Genomic DNA, 22,322 nt, shown 5'->3' with positions numbered 1-22,322 from the left:
AGGTGACCACAAACACCTGAAACGCAAGGGCCTCCTGCTAGAGCAGGGAGAAGCCCTGCAAAGGCCGGAGTTCCTTCTGTTGAGGAGTGCCTGCCTGCGCTCGGCCCCACAGGCCTCTGCAGTGCTCAGAAACCACACAACTCCTGCGAGACTGTGTCAATGCTGAGACTGTGTCGATGCTGAGACGGCGGGGAACTCAGCACCGCCGAGCAGCTGCTCTGTGCTCCTGGGAATGCTGAACCAGCAAATCCTGTGACAACAACCTCTTATTTTACTTTATAGTCCTAGTTTCAGTTTATTCCTATATTTACTTTATATTCCCAGACCAATGGGCTGACAAAGTAGGTATTCCATAAATACTTGTTGAATTAATAAGTAGTTTTTAATTGCTAAATCATCAAATTCAAAATCAAAAGAAAAAAGACTTCCCCCCAGAACCACTGCTACTGCTGTGCCCATCTGAGGGCACTGGTGTGATAACTAGAAAGAGATGTCAACCACTCATAAAAGTATCTTGTGCATTCTAAATTCAAATGTGTGATTTTTAAAAACCTGTTTGTGGCCACTGTCCTGAAGGAACTAATCGAGAATGGATGTGCTTGCAAATCAACATACTGGTTGACTGACTTTCAAGCATCAACACCGCTCCCCAGATGGGAACGATTCTATATATACAAAATAACAGCCAGATTGTTGTTCTTTGTTAGAAACCAGAGGGGCGGGGCCTTTTCCACACAGCTGCCAGGAGATCTCATTTAGAAACAGATAAAGCAGTTATAGAATTTTTATTTGCATGTTACACCTCATTAACTTGTCTCAGAATTAGTTCTTTCCTTTAAGACGCAGGCTACCTTCTGGAGTTGTCAAAAACATCTTTGAACTAGTTTCCTCTCCCACGAGAAGTGCAACTGATTAAGTTGGCCAAAAAATAGCTGTAAGCCTTTAGAGAGACTCATCTGAGGTCAAATGGTAGATATTCGATTCAGTTCCATGATTATACACTGCTAGTCAAAATTAAGGGTTACTTTCTAATCCCTATTAATGGCAATGCTAGATGCTTTACAAATGTTATTTTATTTGATTTTCACAATAAACTATAAGGAAAGAACATTGTTCTCTTTTTTTAAAGATTTGCACCTGAGCTAACATCTGTTGCCAATCTTCTTTTTTTTTTCTTTCTCCCCAAAGCCCCCCCCAGTACATAGTTGTATATTCTAGTTGCAGGTCCTTCTGGTTGTGTCCTGTGGGATGCTGCCTCAGCATGGCCTGAGGAGTGGTGCCACGTCCGCACCCAGGATCTGAACCGGCAAAATCCTGGGCTGCTGAAGTGGAGGGTGTTAAGCCAACCACTCTGCCATAGGGCGGGCCCCCATTCTCTTTTCATAAATGAGGAAATGGAGGCTCTCAGAGCGAACATAGCCTGCTCAAGAGCCAAACTAAAAAGCGGGAAATCCAGGATTTTAAATCTAAGTCAAACTATGCTGTACTGCCTCAGATGATAAAGTAATTATACCACCTTAAAAAGAAAAATCGGGGCCAGCCTGGTGGCGCAGCAGTTAAGTTTGCACATTCCACTTCAGCGGCCAGGGGTTCGCCGGTTCGGATCCCGGGTGCGGACATGGCTCTGCTTGGCAAGCTATGCTGTGGTAGGCATCCCACGTATAAAGTAGAGGAAGATGGGCACGGATGTTAGCTCAGGGCCAGTCTTCCTCAGCAAAAAGAGGCAGATTGGCAGATGTTAGCTCAGGGCTAATCTTCCTCAAAAAGAAAAAGAACATTTTCACAAGTTCTGCAATAATATAACTATTTTATTAAACATATGGATGTACTTATTTTGTACAAAACAGAACACTTCTTCCTCTCCTCTGCCCCCGAGGCCACCACTCTAGAACCTCATGTTCATAAAAACACACTTTCGGCAGCAGTCATGACAAGATGAAGGAAAGTGCAATTCTGAAAGTAACACCACATAACCAAAGTGGGGAACAAAAACAAGCAGAGGTTAGCAGGTTTCTTGGCTAGCTCACTGCTGACAGGCCCTAGTCCTGCTCATCTTCTCTCAATGGAAAACATTTTAGGAATCGAATTTCCGAGTGTTGTTTAAGTAACACTGCCTGACTCCTGGTAGCATCCTTCTTCCAATTCCATCTATCCTGATGCTGTAGAAATGGCTCATTTGTAACTTCTTTAAGAAATTCCACCTTGGTTTACATCCCTGTCAAGTGATCTCCCTTTGAGCTTCAAAACAATAAAAGAGCAGTAAGTTTCAAAAGGATGTCAACTGAGACCTTTTACAGATGAAACCTACTTCCTAGAAGTCAATAGGTCAAACATATGCTCAGCTGGAGACATGAGATTGTGAAAATAGGTCCAGCTGGAAAATATCTCAGGTACCCAATTAGATCCAGTTATTCTGCATCTGTGGATTTAAAATGATCATCATCCACAGTGGAATAGATGTGTCCCTCGTTGCTAAGAAAATCCACAGCTTGCCTAGAAAGAAGGAAAGAAAAGGGCTCATTTTCACTATTATTTTTTTCTTTAAAGATTGGCACCTGAGCTAACAACTGTTAACTGTTGCCAATCTTTTTTTCTTCTTCTCCCCAAAGCCCCCCAGTGCATAGTTGTATATCCTAGTTGAGTGCCCCTGGTAATGCTACGTGGGACGCCACCTCAGCATGGCCCGACGAGTGGTGCCGTGTCTGCACCCAGGATCTGAACCAGCAAAACCCTGGGCCGCTGAAGTGAAGCATGTGAACCCAACCACTCAGCCATGGGGCCAGCCCAAAAGGCTCATTTTCAAACCAATGCAGAAGAAAGGAAATTGCCTTTTGGATATGGCCAAATATGCAAACTTCACTCACTTGCTCACTTTCTATCTTAGCTAAGAATTCACAGCCATTTTGCTCACAGAGGGCTCTTGTAAGGAGATATGCCAATAAAATTACAAAACTGAGGTAATCCAAGGAGAGAGAATGGCTATCAGGACCACCCTGGATTCCTCTCCTGAACTGTGCAAAGGCAAGACATTATGGCCTCCCTTAAATATCAGTCTAAGCAAATTGAAATAAGAATCTCAAGCTGTAGTCCAGCTGGCACATAAAATCTCCTAGGATAAACAGCGGTTACAGGTTCCCTTCCCTACTCACCAACCCTCTAACTCCTCCTCGGGGAAATTGTAGGAAGTAATGGAAAGCTCTTTCCAGAAATGGTATGACACCCTCAAACACTTCAAGGCCCTCAGGATCAGTGTCAGTAGCATATTTAATAATGTAACAATTTAGAGAGTATCTACCATGTGACAGTGATTCTGTACCTCATTATCACTGCAACTCTGAGAAAGGAATAATACTCTCATTTTATAGAATCGGAAATGGAATTAGACCTCAGCATTTTTTTTCTATGTAGGCCTAGAACTGATACATACTAACAAATAACTATCACAAACACCACAAGGCACCGTTTCCTGGAATCACAAAGCTGCTTGTCTAACATGGAATCAGGACATGGATGTTGGAGGGACTGCCTAATGCCTTCAGGTCCAGATAGCCTGAAGCACACAGCTCCACAGCAGGGACAGTAATGCCAATGGGACTATACACCTGAGGACCAGGAGCTAAGGCCCTTACTCCTCCAGACTAAACCCATAAGAAGTCAGATTTATCTAGTCAATTTTTGCTCAAAATCATATCCCTGCACATACTGGGATTTAGTATTTACTGAATGAAGATATGAGTGAGTGATGTGGTGGGTAGCACCATCTTTGTGAGTCCTTTTTCTGTTTTTCCATGATTGAACAACTTCCCTTCTGTCAATAAGATGGCAGTTAACAGATAGTTTCCTTTTCTTTTTTTAACTCACTTCTCACTACCAGAAAACTCTGGTGAGGTGAAATGGGTACAATTTTGGAGCCCTGGCTGATGGAAACCGAATACTCACTTTATTGAGGCTACAGCCATGTGTTGGAGCTGGTTCTTGAGATCTTGAAAGTTTAATCCTTCAGGCCTTGGGCAAGCCTTAATCAAATTCAGCACCTAAAAATTTAAATCGAAAAGATTTTAGCAATTACTTTTGTTTTTTTCTTAAAGATTGGCACCTGAGCTAACATCTGTTGCCAATCTTCTTTTTTGTCCTTCTTCTCCCCAAAGCCCCCTGGTACATAGTTGTATATTCTAGTTGCAGGTCCTTCTGGTTGTGCTATGTGGGATGCCGCCTCAGCATGGCTTGATGAGCGGTGCCATGTCCGTGCCCAGGATCCAAACCAGCGAAGCCCTGGGCCACTGAAGCACAGTGCGCGAACTTAACCATTTGGCCACAGGGCCGGCCCCTGAGCAACTACTTTAAATCAGCTCCCTATGTAATCTGAGTCCCTTTATAAGAAAGAAATGAGTTGGGTACTTAGCCCTAGAATCATTAAGGAAGTAACAAATTTAGGATTGTCTGTGTTTTGCATTTCTGGAATCACTCAGTGTTTATTTACCTGGTTTTGGGCCACAGTGAGGCCATTTGCTGGCATGAGGCTATTCCCACCAAAGTTTCCTGCTTCCCCCATTCCTGGATTGCTGATAGATGCTCTCCCTGCTGGGGGCTGAATTAAGAAAGAAGTTCACAACATTAGAAAATTCACCAATTTAAACACAGTCCTTGCTATTTTAAATAGCTTGTTAATGAGCTGCTTATAAAAAACAATTCAAGCAGTTTTCCCAGTAACAATTGCTTACATCGGAAGGGACGGCTATAATCTAATAAGTACTTCAACAGAAGTTAAAGTAATCCTCTGAAGCACATGATAGCAAACAGAGAGAAAAGTCCCTCCTGGCTTCTTCTTTTCTTTGTGATGTGAGAGGAACCAGAGGAAAATTAGCACTGAGAAGAAAATTACCCAGAGATCTGCTATAATTGTATCTATCCTTGGTGCTTAATCACTCAAGCATTTTACTGAGTGTCACCTAGGCATGAAGCATTACAGGGAGAGAAAAGAAGACAGTTCCCAATCACCCTCTCTTTTCTCTTTTTACCACCAAATTTCTAAAAATAATAGGCTATAATTACTGTTTTCATTTCCTTTCTCCTTAGTCACCCCTCAGCCCCCCACTACAGTCACGCGCCACATAACGACGTTTCAGTCAACAGCAGATCATATCTATGACAGTGGTCCCATAAGATTAGTACTGCACAGCCTCAGTGTGCAGGAGGCTGTACCATTCAGATTTGTGTTAAGTACACTCTACAACGTTCCCACAACAACACAATCACCTAACGATGCATTTCTCGGACCGTACCTCCATTGTTAAGGGACAGACACATGACTGTATTTGGATTCTCCCCAAACACAGCTCTGAAACTGTTCTCACCAAAGTCACCAATGACTTTTCAACCAACACACCCAACAGTCTCTTTTGGTCCTGATAACACCTGACCTCTTAGAAACAAACAGTGCTGACCATACTCTTGAAAGGTACCCCTCCCTAGGTATCTTGATACCATATTCTTCCAGTTCTCCCCTGACCTCTCAAACTACACCTTCTCAGTATCCCCTTATTAACCTTTTCTTCTACCTGTCTCCCAAAAGGCTGACAGCTCTCCTAGGATTTCATCCCAGACCTCCTCCCAGGCCACAAATCCTTGTTCCCAGCCATCTACCAGACCCCTCCACCTAGATATCTCACACACTTCAAAAAATTTAATTCTTGGGGCCGGCTCCGTGGCCGAGTGGTTAAGTTCGCGCACTCCGCTGTGGCGGCCCAGGGTTCAGATCCTGGGCACGGACATGGCACCGCTCGTCAGGCCACGTTGAGGTGGTGTCCCACATCCCACAACTAGAAGGACCTGCAACTAAGATATACCACTATGTACAGGGGGCTTTGGGAAGATAAAGTAGAAAAAAAAAAAAAAAAGATTGGCAACAGTTGTTAGCTCAGGGGCCAATCTTTAAAAAAAAAAAAAAAAATTTAATTTCCCTCCCAAACCTGCTCGCCCTGCTACATTCCATCTCAATTAGTAAACCCAACCCCAATCCTGCAGACTTCAGTCATCTGTGAGTCTCCTTTCGCTCACCTTCCACAATCTATCATCACAGCCTACTGACACAATCCTCAGTGCAGCTCAAGTCGACCTCATCACCCCAGACCGGTATCTCAGCTGCTAGTCTCTCCTACTCCAATCAAGCCTCCTCACTGCTCCCAAGTCAACTCTGATCGCATCACTCTTTTGCCTAAAAGCTTTCAGGTGGCTCCCCCTGCCTGTGAAAATGATATAAAACTCCTAGACATTCAAGATCTGCCAGAACTAGATGGCAGGATCTGTATTTTATTCTTGACCACTCCTTTCCAACACACTTTACTCCCCAGCTGCACTTGGACTTCTTTCCATCCACAAACAGGCTTCTGACCTGAACATGTTGTTCCCTGTCTGGAATGCTCCTCCTCTCATCTGCCTGGTAAACACTCTTCTCAACCTTTAAGGCCCAATTTAATTGCACTGCCTTTGTAAAGCTTTCTCTGACATTCCCCAAGCCAAGTTAGTCACGTTCTTCATTCTTGGCTCTCACAGCATTTGGCCCATTCCCTCACATAGCAGCCACCACACTGTGTGCTTGTCACTTTCCTCCACAAGCCCCTCCATCTTTGCACAGTGCCTGCTGGACAGTATGTGCTCAATCAATGTTTAATCTAGTAAACTAAATAAATAAAGATGGCAGAAGATCAAATATGTTAAGTACTCATATCTTTTAAGACTTGTTTTAGGCATCACCTCCTCCAGGGGGCCTTTCTTGATGTCCAGGTCAGGACAGGAAACCCTTCTCTGTGGTTCCCTGCTTTCACTGCTTAAGGGATCTGAACTCCCAAAGCTTAACAAAAACTCTTTCAGAGAAAGGACTGTTTTATTTACTCCTCAATATAATTGTCTATCTTCCCAGTTTCACCCTAACTCCCAGTTTACTCCCTAACCACCCATTCTCACTTTAAAACCATTTTTATAACATTTGATACATATATATATGTTATGAAGTATAGCAATAAAAAAATACCCCAAACTTTCTAACCAATCCTATTCTTTTTAACTCACTTTCCCCCTATCTTCTACCGAAGCCTTTCTTCTGAAGATCCGTGTTCCCAAATCCAATAACAGACCTTTCTCATCATCTTACTTGACTTTTAGGCAGCATTCTACAATTGATCTCCACTCTCTCCTTCTTAAAATACTCTTTTCAGAATATTCTACAGAATCACATTTCCTGGTTTTCCTCCTGCCCAACGGGCTTCTTTTTTGACTTTCACTGGTTCCTGTCCTGCTTCCAGACTTCTAAAGGTTAGCGTGTCCTGGAGCTCGCATCTCTGACCTCCTTAACTCCGTGGTTATCTCATCTGAGGCTTTCAATATCACCTAGACAACAATGACTCCTGAAGTTCTCTCTCTAGCCCTGACCTCTCCCTTGAGTCTCAGCTTTATATATCCAACCGTCCATTCTGTTCCCCATGTGGATATCTAACTAGTATCTTACACTGTCCAAGACAGAATGCTGGATTTTACCCTCCAAACCTGCTAGGTTCATCTAGTCGCTCAAGTTCCAAACCAAGGAGTCATTTTTGAACCCTCGCTTTTCTTTACATCCTCTATCTAACCCACCAATAAGTCCTGTCAGTGCTACCTTCAAAATATATCAGTCTAACCACTCCTTTATCCCAGCTGCTGCTACCATTCCCCTGAATTATTTTATTTTTTAAAGATTTTATTTTTCCTTCTCCCCAAAGTCCACCGGTACATAGTGGTATTATTTTTAGTTGTGGGACCTTCTAGTTGTGGCATGTGGGATGCCACCACAGCATGGTTTGATGAGTGGTGCCATGTCCGCACCCAGGATCCCAACCTGTGAAACCCTGGGCCACCAAAGCAGAGTGTGAGAACTTAACCACTTGGCCATGGGGCCAGCACCCCCCCCCCCCCCGAATTACTTCTGTTGCTATTCTTGGTGCCTCAGTCTAGTCTCAATACAGTAGCCTGTGTGAGCTTTTTAAAAGGTAAATCAGACCATGTCACTCCCTAGTCAAAACCTTCTACAGGTTTAGTATCAATTAGAAAAGTAATCTTTACTATGGCCTACAAAGCCCTATATGATCTGGGTCCTGCTTCCTTGCCTACATCTCTCTACCATTTTCCCTGTCATTTGCTTTACTCCAGACACTCTGCCCTTCTCACTGGCCTCAGGTATGTCAAGCTTCTTTCAGCCTCACAGCTTCTAACTTTCTGTTCCCTCTGCTTACAGTTTTCTTCTCCTATCTAAAATTGTACCATTCTTATTCCTTCCATCACTCTTTTCTCCCATTCTGCTTATACTTATTTCAGAGCAACTATAACTACCTAAAACTATATATTTGTTTTCTTGTTTATCGGCCATTTTTCTCAAGAATGTAAGTTTGAAGGCAGACGCTTTATCCATCTTGTTCACTGCCGTATTCCAAGAGCCTTAAATAATGACTGGCACATACCAGGCTCAGGAAATATTTTTTAAATGAAGGAATGAATGAATTTATCTCTGTATCCCCAGTGCTTAACAAAGCACTTGGCACAGAATAGGATACCACAGCATCCTAAATGGCTCATCAGTTCTCTAGTCTCTACTACTGTAACCAATCTTCCACCTTACCACCAGAATCATCTAAAAACATTCTAATACAAGAATCAACAAACCCTTTATATGGTCCTAGGTGGACTTGCCAAATTAAATCATACAAAAGAAAATAATGTTGAGAAATCTTAATACGAAGCAAGAAATATAATTTCAGAGACAAAATAATGGTGCATAATTTTTCCTATTTAGCCAATAGGTTGGAAGGAAAGCAGCAAAAGGCTGTCCTAGTTGGGGTTTTTCTCTGAATATGGACTGACAATCCTGGAGCTAAAAACTCAGCCTATGCGCCTACACTTAAGGGTGTCTTAAGCCTCAGCCATTCATGCCACTGGGTTCAGAGGAACCTGTAATCCTAATAGAAAGATGAGTGCTTCATTTGGAATAAAATAACACAGTAAAACTCATGAAGAAAATGTTCTAAGGACTGAGTGATGCCTTTCTTCTGGCTTGATCTTCAAAATGTCTAGGAAATCAAAGTCAGAGCACAGACACTATCTATGTTCTTCCAGGAAAGAGAAAAAACTATGAGAGGGAAGCTGCTCACCTGGCTGTTAGCTTTGTTCAGCATCATGTGTGCATTGACTACTTCCAGAATATGTGTGGTGAACTCATTCATATCCTCCAGGGGCATGATCTTAAAGGCGACCAGACTTTTTTTGTTCTATTAAAACAAAGAGAAAATTGTGAATAAAGGATGAGCACATTCAAGTCAATTTCAGATCAAAACATTGTGGCTCTTTTCTTGGTTAAAATATTTTGCCAACGTGGGGAAAATGTGTTATATATACTTAAAATTTTTAACTCAACATTAATCCAAGTATAGTCAATAATGGAAGGAAAAAAGCAAAACTGGCTCAGAGATCAATGACTTCCCCAAGGTTAGACAACCAAGCAGAGTCTAGTTTCCAGACTCCAAATCTACACCTAACAGACGTTACAGATGGCAACTATGGGCAGAGATCCTGCTCTTTCTCTACATTCTGTTAGTCTTATGTTAAGGTAAAAACTCATTATTTCCTTTTGAAGAAGAGAAAAATGAAATAACTTCAGTGTAACTCCTACTGAACATAAAGACTTCATCAAGTCTTAAGTATCCTAAACTCAGGCATGAATCCAGAAATCACTTCATACAAATACATTTTAACTGTTATTTTTTTCCGACTTTACCTGAAAAGATCTCAGATGGCCAGCTACTTTCACATACGTTTCTGGAGGAACCACAGCGTTTTCCCCACTGGTATCCTAAAAGATAAAATACACACATAGCAAGGTTTTAGTGATGCTGGTAAAAGACTCTTTAGAATTTCTAAATTACGTATAGAACAAGAAAGTTATAAAGTAAGAGAGCTAAAGGATTCTAATATGGCACTAATTAGTTTGCTCTGCCTTTTAGAATTTACTTTTTTATAACATCAGAAAACAGAATTAAAATTTCTATAGGTAACGTCTACTTCCAAAGTCCTATGCTATACATGTTATCAAAAAAGCAAACAATTATGGGACTCTCATTCAATGCTCTTAGGCACACAACTTTCTGGTGGATGTACTTACCAGCATAGCAATTCTACTTTTAGGAATTTACGGAAATAATTAAGAACATATATTAAGATTTAGCTTTAAGAATATTTATATGGCATAATTTAGAGCATTAAAAATTTTAAAACAACCTAAATATCCAACAGGTACACTTTCAAATAATGGCATACTTCACACCTTTGTAAATGATAATGTAGGATTCTATTTATTGTCTGGGAAAATCAGATGTAACACATAAAAAAAGCTGGTTTCCCATATGGGGGAAAATACAAACCAAAATGTTAATGGTTAACTGGGATACTTACAAATGATTTTAATATTTCTTTTTGAGTTCTCTAAAACGTGTACATATTATTTATAAGAAAAATATATAAGCTGAGTCTTAGTTCTTTTCTGATTATAAAACACAATTATAAAAAACTAGAAAATAAAATATATGTATTTAAAAATTTTTAAAAACCCAATCCTATCACCTGGAGACCAACTTTTTTTTTGCATTTCACTCTACTTATCTATTATTTTCCATAGCTGACTCTATACCACAGATAAAACTTTATATTTCCACATAGAACATTTTAAAACCACTTAGAAAAAGCAAAGCTGGATCCATACTTCTCTCATTTTACCAAAAAATATTCTTAATAGATCAAAGACTTTATTAAAAAAAAGGAAACCATAGAAATAATAGAAAACACAAACAATTAAAAAAAATAATTTGAGACTAGGAAAAGCTTTTCAAAGTTAAAAGACAAACTAGAGAAATTTTTTGTCTAATTATGATAAGTTACTATTTTTCAAGCCATTACAAACAAAAATAAACAAACAAGCACTCCTGGGGGTGGGGGAATCAAAGGACTGAAAGACAATTTACGAAAACCCCACAAATTAACATTAAATATAGTAAAAAAAAAAAAAAAATCAATCTAAAACCAAAGAAATCCAAATAAAAAGAATGAGAAAATTCTCACTGACAAGACTATTTTTCAAACTATCATATAAAATTGAAGACTCACAAAACCCACTGTTAGAAAGGGTGTGAGAACTAACTGGACACTCTCATTCACTAATGAAGTAGAAATTGGTACCTTTTCGGAAGGCAGTAAAAAATGTAAAAATGTAAATGTAAGACTGAAAAATGTACGATGCAGATTTAAAGCTAGAAAACCTAGTTTCAAAGAATTCATCTTAAGAAGATTATCTCATAATCATGGCGAGACATACACAAAGATACTCACTGGGGCATTGTCTATGATAGCAAACGATCAGAAACGAGCTTAATGCTCCCTCCTTAAGTCTACTATTAAATAAAGGATGATGTAGCCTTATGATGGAACAGGCAGTTACTAAAAATGATGATGTAAATCTCTATTTATTGATGTTAGGAATCAGTTCCACAAGACAGTTTTGAGTGAAAAAAGCAGATTGTAGAGCAGTTGCATACCATATCATCCTTTATGTAAAACTGTATGCATATATCTGTATGTGCAGATGCGCAGAGAGAAACATCTGAAAGGGTATTTACCAAAATGTGTTATAACAGTAGTCATCTCTGGGATGTGGGATTTCAGGTGATTTTTAAATGTTTTATTAGTAAGCATGGTACATTTTATGTGAACGTGTAGTATAAGGCATCTTAGTAGCTATCTTCCCACTTGATGGCAAAGACTGTGTCTTTTTCATTCTTTGCACACATGAAACCAAGCACAGTCTGGTTCAGAATCGGTACTCCAAAAATAATTGCTGAATGAATTATCCTGTATTTTTCTAAGAAACTAAAAGTAAAGAATGCATAATGACTAAGCCATTCATCCGCAGATGACTTGTGGTTCTTGAAGTAAAAAGAGCACGCAAAATGTTTATTATCCAAATTTTGTGCAATGAATGTATTTTGCAAACAACATGAAAGACCAAGAGTCCTTCCGCCCAATTAAAAAATAAAAAGGAGAATCAATTAGTGGTTACCAGAGGGGAAGGGGATTGGGGCAGGGGACAAAAGGGGTAAAGAGGCACATATGTACGGTGACAGATAAAAATTAGACTATTGGTGGTGAGCACAATGCACTCTATACAGAAATTGACAAATAATAATGTACACCTGAAATTACACAATGTTATAAACCATTATGACTTCAATAAAATAACTGGAAAAAAAGGGCACATGGTAGAAAGCAAATAAATATAAATAATTCTGAATCAGTAAACACAAATTTAAAAACAGGATAAAAAGCATATATTTCCTTTCAGTCAATTTTTCTCCGTGTTTATATAAACTCATATACAAGCTGTTTTGCAAAAACACGGTCATACCATGCGTACTACCTCATAACATGCTCTTTTCCTCTCAATAATTTATGGTAGACACTGTGACAATGCATACATTCATCATTTGCAGTACTTCATAAATATACCACGGTTTAATTAATAATACTCTATTGCTAGCATTCTGAGATTGCTTTCTTCATCATTATAAACACAGCCATGTGTTGCTTAATGATGGGGACACCTTCTGAGAAATGCGTCATTAGGCCATTCCCATCATTGTGCGAACATCAGTGTACTTACACAAATCTAGATGGCATAGCCTACTACACACCTAGGCTGTATGGTACTAATCTTAGGGGACCACTGTTGTACACACACTCTGTCAATGACTGAAATGTCGTTATGTGGCGCATGACTGTGATGCCATGATCAGCATTCTTACAACCGAATCTTTGCATGTCTTTCATTATTTCCTTAATGCAAATCTCCAGCAGTGGAGTGCTAGGTCAATATTTTTGATGGATGATTTTGATCATTGGCTGTTTTCTGAGAAAGGTTATACCAATTTATAGTCATACCATCAGGGTAGGATGGTATCTACTTCCTTAGACAAACAAGAACAAATCATTTAACAAATATTTAAGCACGAGAGGCACTATGTCAGCTACTGTTCTCACCAGAAGTGGACATTATCATTCTTTTTTTTCCTTTGCCAACTTAAAAATGGTATCTTAATGTTTATTAAACCTGCTTTTGTTATTGTTGTTATAATCTGCATTTCATCTTTTATGAATTACCTGTGTATCTTCTTTGCCCATTTTTCTAAGGTGCAGTTTTTTTTTTTTTTGCTTTGTAACAGCTTTTATTAATTAAAAATTTTAAATGTTTGTAATATGTTACAAAAATTTTTCCCATTCACTTAAACAGTATTTACTGAGGGCTACTATGTAATGCGCACTGTCCTATGTGCTGGGGAAACAGTGGTGACCAAATAAAAATCTTTGTTCTCACGAAGTTTACATTCTAGCACCTCCTGTCACTTGCCTTTTGTTTATAGTATTTTGGGATCTTTAGAAGGTTTTAAATTTTTATGAAATCAAATGTATAAACCTTTCATTTTAGGGTTTCTGCCTTTGATGTCTTGCTTACGTATTATTTTTATAGTAAGGAAAACTTTTAAAAAGTATGACTAAAAAAGTTCGACATCTCCAAAGTCCCAAAGTAACCCCACCCTAATTTAAAAACAAACGCTTACATCTGTGTCAACCCACTGGCGAACATCCATGGGTGCAGCTGTCATGTCATCTATCTTGTAAACGATGTTGGTTGGAGCTTTCTCCGCATGCCTGATTATACCCACAATAGTGACCTAGATCAGAAGAAAAAAAAAGTCTGGTTTTCCTGGAAACCAAAGCAACATTTATGTATCTTTAAACGAAGTAAGTTTTATTTCATTCTTCATATGATTAAGTGACTCTTCCACAAATTATTTTACACACCTGTGAAATCTCTACATTCCCAATTTTGAACGCTTCATCAATCAGAGTGGCAGAAAGCAGCTGAGATATGGTGCAGGGTACAATGTGCTGGGCACGGGCTCTCTGAAAAGAAAAAGTACGCATAAATTCAATTAAGAAAATAGTAACTATAACTCATTTATCAGTGCTATGTGCCAAGCACTTTACATATATAACACTGAATCTTCAAAATGAACCTCATTATCCTTGCTTCACAGAGATGGAAACCAGGCTCATATAGCTAATAATAATGCCACACTTGAGAATTCAAAGTCAGTTTGTCTGACTCCAAAGCTCCCGATGAATGGGTGAGTCTGTGTGGCACTAGGGACGCGTCAAAATGAGAAGGCAGAGTAGGCACAGCATAAGGAAGGGTGACCCGTCTCCAGACCTTCAAAGAGGAAACTCGTGTTAGGATGAAGGTAAGCTGGAGCTGGCAGTTCAGGTGCCGGATGAGATGATAACTGGAAAGGGTGTAAGCAATGGCCAGCAGAGGCAGCACTCTGGAGTTGCTCTAAGTCTCGTGATAAAAAGTTAGAGGCACAGGTCCTTTAGGACAGATGTTCTGACAATTAGATAGAAGTCCTGGGGGAAATGGGACAAATGCTCAGCCACACTGGACATCTTGAGGGAAGGGACAGGATGTGATGGGCGGAAGAGTGTCTAGAGGACACTCAAATCACATCCTAAAGCAGCCCACCAACAATGCAGACTCATACTGTTGCCTACCACTGGCCAGGGGCTGTCTAGGTGACATGAAGATAAGAAAAACAGGATAGGATTTGTCCTCAACACATTCCTAACCAAAGGGAGGTACAAATGTAAGTAACAAACATGGTCTTGACACACTATGGATGAGATGCGCTATGTGATATCTCAGAAATTTTCTTCTGTGAGGAAGATTGGCCCTGAGCTAACGTCTGTTGCCAATCTTCCTCTTTTTGCTTGAGGAAGATTGTCCCTGAGCTAACATCTGTGCCAATCTTCCTCTATTTTATGTGGGATGCCACCACAGCATGGCTTGACAAGCAGTGCTAGGTCTGTGCCTGGGATCTGAACCTGTGAATGCTGGGCCACCGAAGCGGAGTGCCCAAACTTAACCACTATGCCAGTGGGCTGGCCCCTTACAAAAATTTAATGGTCCTTTTGAGAAGAGGGAGCATTAGGGCTGTACTCTGAAGCATGAAAATTGTGACAGTAAAAAAACAGTGGGTAAGGAATGGACATCAGAGGCTGAGGCCAAGTGTGTATCCCCACAAACTCAGAGAGAGAATATGTACAAGGCAGAAAATGCATGGTGGATTAAAGATTAGAGTTCTTCCCGTCAGAAATCAACATGAAGCAACTCAATAGCTGTTCTGTTAAGACGGAACATAGTAGACTCTTGGCCTTCATGGATTTAACAGTCGCAGTTTTGCCCTGAAGGTCCACAACACTAGCAACATTTCCCACTGCTGAAGCATCATTGTGAACGGTGAGCGCTGCAACGCTGGTATAAAGTAAGCCCAGCCAACCACCAGTGCAGGTCACAAAAGGCAGCAGCCATGCTTGGGGGTTAAGATTACGGCTCTACCACTCAGGAGCGATGTGTTCATGTCATGTTTCTCAACTCGTCTGGACCTGTTTCCTCACCTGTAAAACTAGGAATGATAAAATCATTATGAAAATTAAATATACGGTGAAGTACCTAGAATACTACCTGGCACACTGCAAGCACTCAATAAATGTGAGCAATTACGATGCCAGCTATTGGTCCTCACCCTTTACACCTGCAACAGCTTTTAATAAGGATGCAAAGGAATCAACTGTTTTTCACCTTTACTTTATGGTACTTTATACGTGAAGTTAAGCTATATTAGTATTTCTAGATTTAAAATTTGCTGAGGTCCCATGTTCTCGCTCTCATTCTCTACGATATACTGTTTTCGCCTATCACAGGTTAGATTTTCATTGTATTTTCAGCATAGGAAAACTAAGAACGACTATGGTTAACAGGAGCAAGAACAATGGCTTTGGAGGCAGACAGTCCTCGAGAGCTGTGTTCAAATCCCGGCTCCACGGCCTTGGACACAGCACCATCTCTTCTGCAAAATGAGGATATCCACCTTTCAAATTGTAAACGAAACACACAATGTATATAAAAACGCTAACACCAATCTCTACAGGTAGTACGTGTTCAACAAATATTACTCCTCAGCTAAGAAAGTTACATTTAATGACAGGTGTTAGTAGGACCTTCAAATTCATCTCAAATCAGAGATACCTTCTTTTGAAATGAGCACCTACTACGTGCCAGGAACTGATTGCATGGAGATCCTGGTTTGTTCCAAAGAGATTCAGAGAGTGTGCCAGCACAAGCATGCTTAATTTTGAAAAATTTTTTTTTCTAGCTGACTGTGAACCAGAGGCTACTCTGACAGTGCTGTATGAAATCACCATTTTTATAGGTAGAAAAATGCTCAGTACTGGGAATTTCACATGGTTCAACAGAATATAATAGGTTTGTAGTGGATAGGAAACATTTTAGATAAGGCGTTTATCTCATTTACTGTGGAAAAGGCACTAGATTTAAAAACAAAAAGACCTGGGTTTGAATCTCCAGCTTATAACCATCACTGTTGTCTGAAAAGCTGTCTTAATACACAGCCCAAGCTAGGGATCCTGGGATAAAAATTCTAACCACTGGAAGGAAGAAAAATAGTTAAGCTTAGGGAGAAAAGATGAGAACCAGTTATCTTTTGCTTTCTCTTCACAGCCTCAAGGAAGACAACGTTAGAGGACTGGAGCCTCCTCTAGTCTTCCTGGGAAAAGGAAAACTACAATATGGGGCTGGCCCCGGGGCCTAGTGGTTAAGTTCATGCACTCTGCTTCAGTGGCCCGGGGAACACAGGTTTGAATCCTGGGTGCAGACCTACAGACCGCTCATCAAGCCATGCTGTGGGGACATCCCACATATAAAATAGAGGAAGACTGCCACAGATGTTAGCTCTGGGCCAATCTTCTTCACCAAAAAAGAAAGAAAGAAAGAAAGAAAACTATACTAGAGAGAAGAAACTGCTCATCAGACTTTGGGTTTGCTCAGCATCACAGGTGCACTGTCTGGTTCCAGCTACTTACCAGCTATGTAAGCTCAAGCAGCCCCCTCATCTCCCTGAGCCTCTGTTGTGCAACCGAGTAAACAATCAATACCATATGGGATTATACGAAACAATTTAGACGAAAAACATAAAGCAACGTCCAAACATGGGAATTAACAATGAATTCCTTCCCACCAGCACACGCCCACGAATTAACAGTTTAGGAGAAAGCGTATCACAGTACACACGCGGAACCCGTGGATACTGAATCCTCACACGGCATGTGACTGACACTCAAGGAGAAGGCAGATCCACCCGTCTTTAAAGGAGGAAACCATCAGCAGTTGTTAATGCAAACTCCCTTCCGAGAGCGCGAACACCGACCGTTTGGACAGCCGTTTACCGATCACTTTCCTACCCGCTCCCTTCCTCAGAACCCTCAGAGCCACCCCGCGACGGGAGTCGTTCCAGCACCGCCGTCAGACGACAAAGACCACGGGCCACACGGTTCAAGCCGCTTCAGCGAAGCCACGCCACCGGTTAAAGCGCAAAGCCGACTCGGGACCCGCTGTTGTGGCTCCAACGCTCGTGTTCTTTTTATTTTGTTTATTTTCGTGTTCTTTTTAACAAAAGCACCTGGGACCATTACTGAAAGTGACTCTGGGGTACTTTATACATATCTGAAGTCTCCCAACAGCCCCGAAGGGTGTATCACGGATCCCGTTTAGCAGGCGCAAAACTGACTCCCAAGAGGGCTGGGGACCGTGTGCAACGACAGGACTCACTAGCCGTCCCGGTAAATTTCCACACGCGGCCAGGCGAACGCGGATGCGAACCCGGGGCCGACGCCACTCCCCACGCGTCCGGCACTGCACGGGAGGACGCGGGGAGCCCACGGCGGGTGGGCGCCGGCTCGGGCCGCGCTCAGCACCCTCGGCCGCCCGGGCGTCCTCGCACGGCGGAGTCGGGAGGTGCGGGACGGGGTGAAACGGGACCAAGCGCTCTCCCAACTCACCGATTTCTTCTCGGCCTGAGAAGGGGTCGGCGAGCCAAAGCCCCCCGGCGACTGCGTGTAGCCGCCGGCTCCCCCGTAGCTGGAGCTGCCGTAGCTCTCAAAGCCACCTGGTTTCAAACGACAACAGTGTCGGTAACGGCGCCGCTTCCCAGGACTCCGACGACTCCAGGGCGCCTCAGACCTCGGCTCTCCCACCTCTCCCGGCGTCGCCCGGCCTGCCCCACCACCCTCCCCGGCCCCACCCGCCGCGCCGCCCGCCCGTCCCCCACCCCCGCCCTTTCGCTACGTCCTTCTTGCGACTCTATCCTCCTCCGCCCCACTCATCATTACTATTGAACATCATGACCACGACTCCTCAGGAAAGAGGCCCAGAAGGTTCCGGCCTGGAGGGTTCGCCGGACACCTCAGAAACCCGTCGACGCTGCCGCTGTATCTACTTTCCGCTGGCGCCACAAACTCCTTCCCGCGAAAGACGAAGCCAATCAGCGTCCAGAAGGCTTCTCGCTTCAGCCAATCAATGCTCACGAATCCTACGCTCTTTCCGGTCTTCTCTCGTCACGCTCCTGAAAATACGCACTCTGCTCCCACCAGGGCCGGACGCCTCTGCGGCCATCTTTATTAAGGGCAAAACAAGCGGCACCAACGGAAGCAAGGAGCGGCAAGATGCTGATTGGGTGGTGTCTCAAGAAAACAACCAATCAAAACACTACTTCCGCATCTCGTCCCATGTAATCCCACCCCTGTCAAGTGAGTGACACCTTACATCACTTCCTTCGTTGGGCGTCCTCCTGTGCCCACCAAACTCTGTACCAATCAGACGACGCCTTAATCTAAAGGGCTGTAGTAGAGTTCTTGCTTCGGCGTCGCCGCCCGGCAGTCGCGCTGCGTTTGCGTATCCCAGGAATGCGCTGTGCTGGCCTCACCGCGCTTCGTGGAATTGCTTGTTCCTTTCCGTAAGGAGCCAAGTTGTGTTCTTGTATCCGCATCTCCTGGTCCGGATTTTCCCCAGTCAGGTTGCAAGAAACCTACTCCGTTTTCCCCAGACGGCCTTTCACAAGATCTGTGGATTCCCCCGCCCCCCCCACGCAGTCTAATCCAGCTGCGCATCCTCCGTTGCTTCCCCTGTGCTTCATATCCCGTGGTTGTGCCCCTCCTATACAGAGTAGAACACGTCTGTCTGTCCCTTGCCCTAAATACTACTGTAGATTGTTAGACTCCCTTTCCCCGCATTTATTAACAAAGATTTATTGATGCGTCTTTTGTTGCAAGCTCTCTGTGCTGGCCACTGAGATTCAATTGTAAATAAGATAGACATGGTCCCGGGGCTCCTGGACCATTTTTATTTTCTTTTTCTAAAGCTGCAGGCACTATCTTAAACACTTTACATTTATTAACTCAAGCCTGTGAGGTAAGTAAGTACCGTTATTACCCCCATTTTACAGATCCGGAAATGGAGGCACAGGCAGGCTGTTATGGGAATCTGCATTCAAGCCCAGGAAGTCTGATTCCATCAACCAGTATAGTTACTATACCTTCTTGAACAGCCTGGAGCAGGGTCACAAACTCAAATGATAACCTGGGTCAGGCAGGAAAACTAAATGTGGTGGGTTGGATAACAGGGAAAATGCTTTTACTTTTTTCCCCACAGTAAGAAAAACAACCCCACAAACATAATGGTAAATAGTAACTGACAGGGGCCAGCTCCGTGGCCGAGTGGTTAAGTTCATGTGCTCCGCTGTGGTGGCCCAGGGTTAGGATCCTGGGCTCGGACATGGCACTGCTCGTCAGGCCATGTTGAGGCCGCGTCCCACATCCCACAACTAGAACGACCTGCAACCAAGATATACAACTATGTTGGGGGGAGGGGTGTGGTTTGGGGAGATAAAACAGGAAAGAAAAAAAGTTCTCTGTCTTTGAAACAAAAAATAGTAACTGACATAGAGAACATGGACTCAGTGTTGCCAGGTCACCTAAGTTTTTTTTAGCAGATACCAGAAATCTGAATTTTTATGTAAAGATTTCTGAATTTTTCTTTTGGTGAGGAAGATTGGCCCTGAGCTAACATCCATGCCCATCTTCCTCTACTTTATATGTGTAACGCCTGCCACAGCATGGCTTGACAAGCGGTGTGTAAGTCTGCGCCCAGGATCTGAACTTGTGAACCCCCAGCTGCTGGAGCAGAGCATGCGAACCTAACCACTATGCCACTGGGTCAGCCCCAAAGATTTCTGAATTTTAAGTGCTCGTGAGGAGATTTAAAAACACCGTGTAGGCCAAAGAAAAGATACCAGCAGACTAGATGTTGTTTGTGTGCCGTCTGTTTCCTACATAAATTTTGTAATCCTTCACATCATTGCTGAGGAATAAACAAGACACAGCCAAGGACAAAAGCCTGAGGCATAGAAAGATGACATTTTTATATTAAGCCTAAGGTGATTGAAATGTACATAGTCTGACAAGTAAGAGAATTTTATGATATATAAGATAAAATGATTTAAGACTATCCTGGGAAATTTAAGATGTGGGTTCGCTTGGGTTAATCAGCTTCATTTGGGATTCAGATAGTTCTAAATTCAGCTGTGGGGATCATACATTTAAAAATGAATCAAATGAAATGAAAATAAAATATAACAATGCAAAACATCAAAAGATTTTTGCACATCTTTTCAAGAGCTTCGTGATCTGATAAATTGAACAGAGGACACGCTTCTCAATCAGCACTAAAATAATTAGTACTTACCTTTTGTGTGTATGTGGTAGTGAATTCATCTCTTGAGGTTTAGTTTTGTGAAGTTGAGGTCTTCCTGTCACATAAAGGGATTTCTGAGAAGTCTTCCATTTCCCACTCCAGAGAGGCTGCTATCAGGAAAACCTACAGCAAGACTGAGAAGAGGAGAAATCACCCTTTAAAAACATTAGGATGGGGGGCGCCGGCCCCATGGCCGAGTGGTTAAATTTTCGTGCTCTGCTTTTGCTATGTACATTCTGTAATGGAATATTCCATCACATTACGATGGAATATTATTCATTATTTTATGGTTAAGTTTGGCGGCCCAGGGTTTCGCCAGCTTGGATCCTGGGCATGGACCTAGCACTGCTCATCAAGCCATGGTGAGGCAGCATCTCAGAGGGTGCAGCTAGAAGAACCTACAACTAGAATATACAACGCTGTACTGGGGGCTTTGGGGAGGAGGAGGAGGAGAAGAAGAAAAAAGATTGGCAACAGACGTTAACTCAGGGCTAATCTTTGAAAAAAAAATTAGGATGGCTACAATTAAAAAAGCAGAAAGCGCTGAGTGTTGGCGGGGATTGGAGAAATTGGAACCCTTGTGAACTGTTAATAGTGATGGAAAACGGTGCAGCTGCTATGGAAAGTAGTATGACAGTTCCTCAAAAAATTACAAATAGAATTAGCATATGATCCAGCATTCAATTTCTGGGTATATACCCCGTAGAATTGAAAGGAGGGACTCAAGTAGATACTTATACACTCATGTTAATAGCAACTTTATTGATAATAGCTGGAAGGTGGAAAGCATCCCAAATATTCATCGACAGATGAATGGATAAACAAAATGTGGTGTACACATACAACGGAATATTATTCAGACTTAAAAAGGAAGGAGATGGGGCCAGCCTGGTGGCTCAGCGGTTAAGTTCACACGTTCTGCTTCGGGGGCCCGGGTTCGCTGGTTTGGATCCTGGGTGGGGACATGGCACTGCTTGGCAAGCCTTGCTGTGGTAGGCGTCCCACATATAAAGTAGAGGAAGATGGGCATGGATGTTAGCTCAGGGCCAGTCTTCCTCAGCAAAAAGAGGAGGATAGGCAGCAGATGTCAGCTCAGGGCTAATCTTCCTCAAAAGAAAAAAAAAAAGGAAGGAGAGGGGCCTGCTCAGTGGCGAAGCAGTTAAATTTGCACATTCCACTTCAGGGGTACCGGGTTCGCCGGTTCAGATCCTGGGATCAGACCTACGCACCACTTGGCAAGTCATGTGGTGGCAGCCACCCCGCATATAAAGTAGAGGAAGATGGGCACGGATGTTAGCTCAGGGGCAATCTTCCTCAAAAAAAAAAAAAAAAAAAAAGGAAGGAGATTCTGACACATACTACAACGTGGATGAAACTTAAAGACATTATGCTAAGTGAAATAAGCCAGTCACAAAAGGATAAATATTTTATGATTCCATATACATGAGATAACTAGAATAGTCCAATTCATAGAGACAGAAAGTAGAATAGTGGTCCCCAGGGCCTGGGGAGAGAAGGAATGGGAGTTATGGTT

General features: G+C 42.3%; 1 protein-coding gene across 2 annotated transcripts; it reads right to left on the bottom strand.

Moving 5' to 3' along the window:
* Positions 1–1,790: 1,790 nt before the first annotated feature.
* On the bottom strand, positions 1,791–18,527 carry RPA2 (replication protein A2). Of its 2 annotated transcripts, XM_046663285.1 has the most exons (9): positions 18,370–18,527; positions 18,040–18,146; positions 13,930–14,031; positions 13,686–13,799; positions 9,800–9,874; positions 9,177–9,293; positions 4,481–4,588; positions 3,940–4,034; positions 1,791–2,493 (listed from the first exon to the last, which is right to left on the bottom strand). In XM_046663285.1, the coding sequence occupies exons 1-9, from the start codon at positions 18,380–18,382 to the stop codon at positions 2,409–2,411; spliced, it is 816 nt and encodes a 271-aa protein (XP_046519241.1). In that variant the 5' UTR covers positions 18,383–18,527; the 3' UTR covers positions 1,791–2,408. The 2 variants fall into 2 exon arrangements, with proteins under 2 accessions (XP_046519241.1, XP_046519242.1); XM_046663286.1 differs by lacking the exon at positions 13,686–13,799.
* Between the last annotated feature and the right edge of the window lie 3,795 nt (positions 18,528–22,322).

Source organism: Equus quagga, chromosome 5, assembly GCF_021613505.1.
Source record: "Equus quagga isolate Etosha38 chromosome 5, UCLA_HA_Equagga_1.0, whole genome shotgun sequence".
NCBI lineage: Eukaryota > Metazoa > Chordata > Mammalia > Perissodactyla > Equidae > Equus > Equus quagga.
The sequence above is the reverse complement of the archived record's forward strand: the minus strand, read 5'-3'. Positions and strand labels throughout refer to the sequence as shown.

Excerpts from the sequence above, each read along its gene's own strand:
- RPA2 (XM_046663285.1), bottom strand. Across the intron at positions 4,589-9,176 it reads TGAACAAAGCTAACAGCCAG|CCCCCAGCAGGGAGAGCATC; the intron begins GTGAGCAGCTTC and ends TTCTTAATTCAG. Across the intron at positions 2,494-3,939 it reads ATGGCTGTAGCCTCAATAAA|GCAAGCTGTGGATTTTCTTA; the intron begins GTGAGTATTCGG and ends CCTTCTTTCTAG.